Here is a 1,685-nt window from a genome sequence, read left to right as displayed (position 1 = left end):
TTTTTTTTTTTTTTTTTTCAGATTCTGAATTTTATGTGGGATTGATATTGCTAATGCAGAACTCAACATAAGTTGTTGTGAAAGCATTGTATAATGATTTGATAGTGGTACTTTCGTAGTACCGCCTTTCTGGCCTCCACAGGGTTCAGGAAGGAGTGTTATTGATCAGTTTAAGCTTTTCCGGAAGGAAAGAAAAGCTATCGGGTGCCCTTCGTTTTTGTGGGTTCCTGCTTATTTATCTATCCAGGTGATACTTCATATCTTCTTGAGGAACTATAAGTAATCTGATATTCCATGCCGCTCATAGTTCTGTAGAAAATTTGAATTTCGTAGCCCTGTTGACTCTTCCATGAGTGAATCAATGAGACCATATTTATGGAGCTTAGATGGCTAGTTTTGTGTTATTACTGCGTCTTTTAGTTATTACCACTTATGTAACATTCTTGGTGTAAATATATTGTATCGAATGACATGAGATATAGTTCTTTGAGTGGCAAGAATTGTAGGCTTACTCCTTTCATATTCTCTTCTGCAGATTTCATGTTTTTTCTTGTGGATAACTAGCATAAGAAGAATGTCACTTGCTGATCATCCTGGATTTGATTCGGTAAGTCACCAGCCAGTATATTGGGATCACTTATAAGCATATTTTGAAATGATATATTGAAGGACTATTATTTTCTTGTATATCTGGCCTTCTATCGTAATTAAGCCTATGTTCTGGAAAATGTCTTCTGCCTCACTCTCCTTTTGATAGAATCCCTTGTTCCATTGGTTGCAGGGTGGAGCTTTATGGTTTCAAGATTTGACTGAAATTCCCAATGGTCTTTATGGTCCACTCTTCCCCTTTTTAATTGCTGGTTTGCATTACACAAACACGCAGGTATATACTGTTGTTTCTCTTATTGCATTCCTCATTACATCAACTAGGATAATTTCTACTGAACTATACTTCCTGTTATTTTCTGCTTGTTTGAAATATATATACATTTTTCTGCAGATAACTTTTACAGCATCTTCAGTTCACAAAGTTGATAAATTCGCTGAATTGGCAAAAGTGAGTTTTTCAACTTCGTTGTGCAGTTTGATAACAGGAAGTTGAACTGCCTGGCATCAAGTAAAACTACCAGATTCTACTGAAAGAGGAAATATCTCAAATTTTCTTTATGCATGTTACCTAACAATTGATGGTTGTTTATGTATTCTTCTGCAGGCTTACAAGACATTTCTGAATCTTTTGACAGTTGGTCTTTATTTCCTTTCATTCCAAATGCCTCAGGTAGATTAATCTCTCATCATATACCCCCTTCTGAAGCTCACATATTCTTGTTTCCGGTTATGTTAGTACAAAAAGAGGTTCTAGCCAGATAGTCTTTTCCATTATCGTGACTGATACTGTTTCAGCGTAAGGTCATTCAACTAAGTTTTCTTTGGACACAAAACTCGGATTTACTTGACGTATATTCCCTTTTTAAAACCTGTATTGGCGACTAATCTTGAAACTATGCCATTCAAACTAGACCTTTTCCTTTTTTAAGAGTATGTGTTGTTCCATTGTAAACCTAGTGTCTTGGCTGAGTTTTGTTAAGAGCAACTGCTATCAGTTTACTAGTACTCCCTGGAACAGCATTTTCATTCCATTCGTTCTGTTGGGAATACTCTATTTTACATTGCTACCTGTTCAA

At 35.8% G+C, this 1,685-nt stretch overlaps 2 protein-coding genes across 2 annotated transcripts in view; both read left to right on the top strand.

Moving 5' to 3' along the window:
* Nucleotides 1–283, top strand: part of LOC104698834 (ALBINO3-like protein 3, mitochondrial) — a 958-nt gene extending 675 nt beyond the window's left edge. The window contains exon 3 of the mRNA XM_019246306.1: nt 143–283. Coding sequence (XP_019101851.1) covers nt 143–283 — 141 coding nt within the window. The remainder of the gene's footprint in view (nt 1–142) is intronic.
* LOC104698833 (ALBINO3-like protein 3, mitochondrial) overlaps nt 29–1,685 on the top strand; it is a 5,451-nt gene continuing 3,794 nt past the window's right edge. The window contains exons 1-5 of the mRNA XM_010414220.2: nt 29–247; nt 536–607; nt 782–883; nt 1,001–1,057; nt 1,214–1,279. Of these exons, the coding sequence (XP_010412522.2) occupies nt 575–607; nt 782–883; nt 1,001–1,057; nt 1,214–1,279 (258 nt within the window). The 5' untranslated portion in view covers nt 29–247; nt 536–574. The remainder of the gene's footprint in view (nt 248–535; nt 608–781; nt 884–1,000; nt 1,058–1,213; nt 1,280–1,685) is intronic.

This window comes from Camelina sativa, chromosome 6 (assembly GCF_000633955.1).
Source record: "Camelina sativa cultivar DH55 chromosome 6, Cs, whole genome shotgun sequence".
NCBI classification, from domain to species: Eukaryota; Viridiplantae; Streptophyta; class Magnoliopsida; order Brassicales; family Brassicaceae; genus Camelina; species Camelina sativa.
The sequence above is the reverse complement of the archived record's forward strand: the minus strand, read 5'-3'. Positions and strand labels throughout refer to the sequence as shown.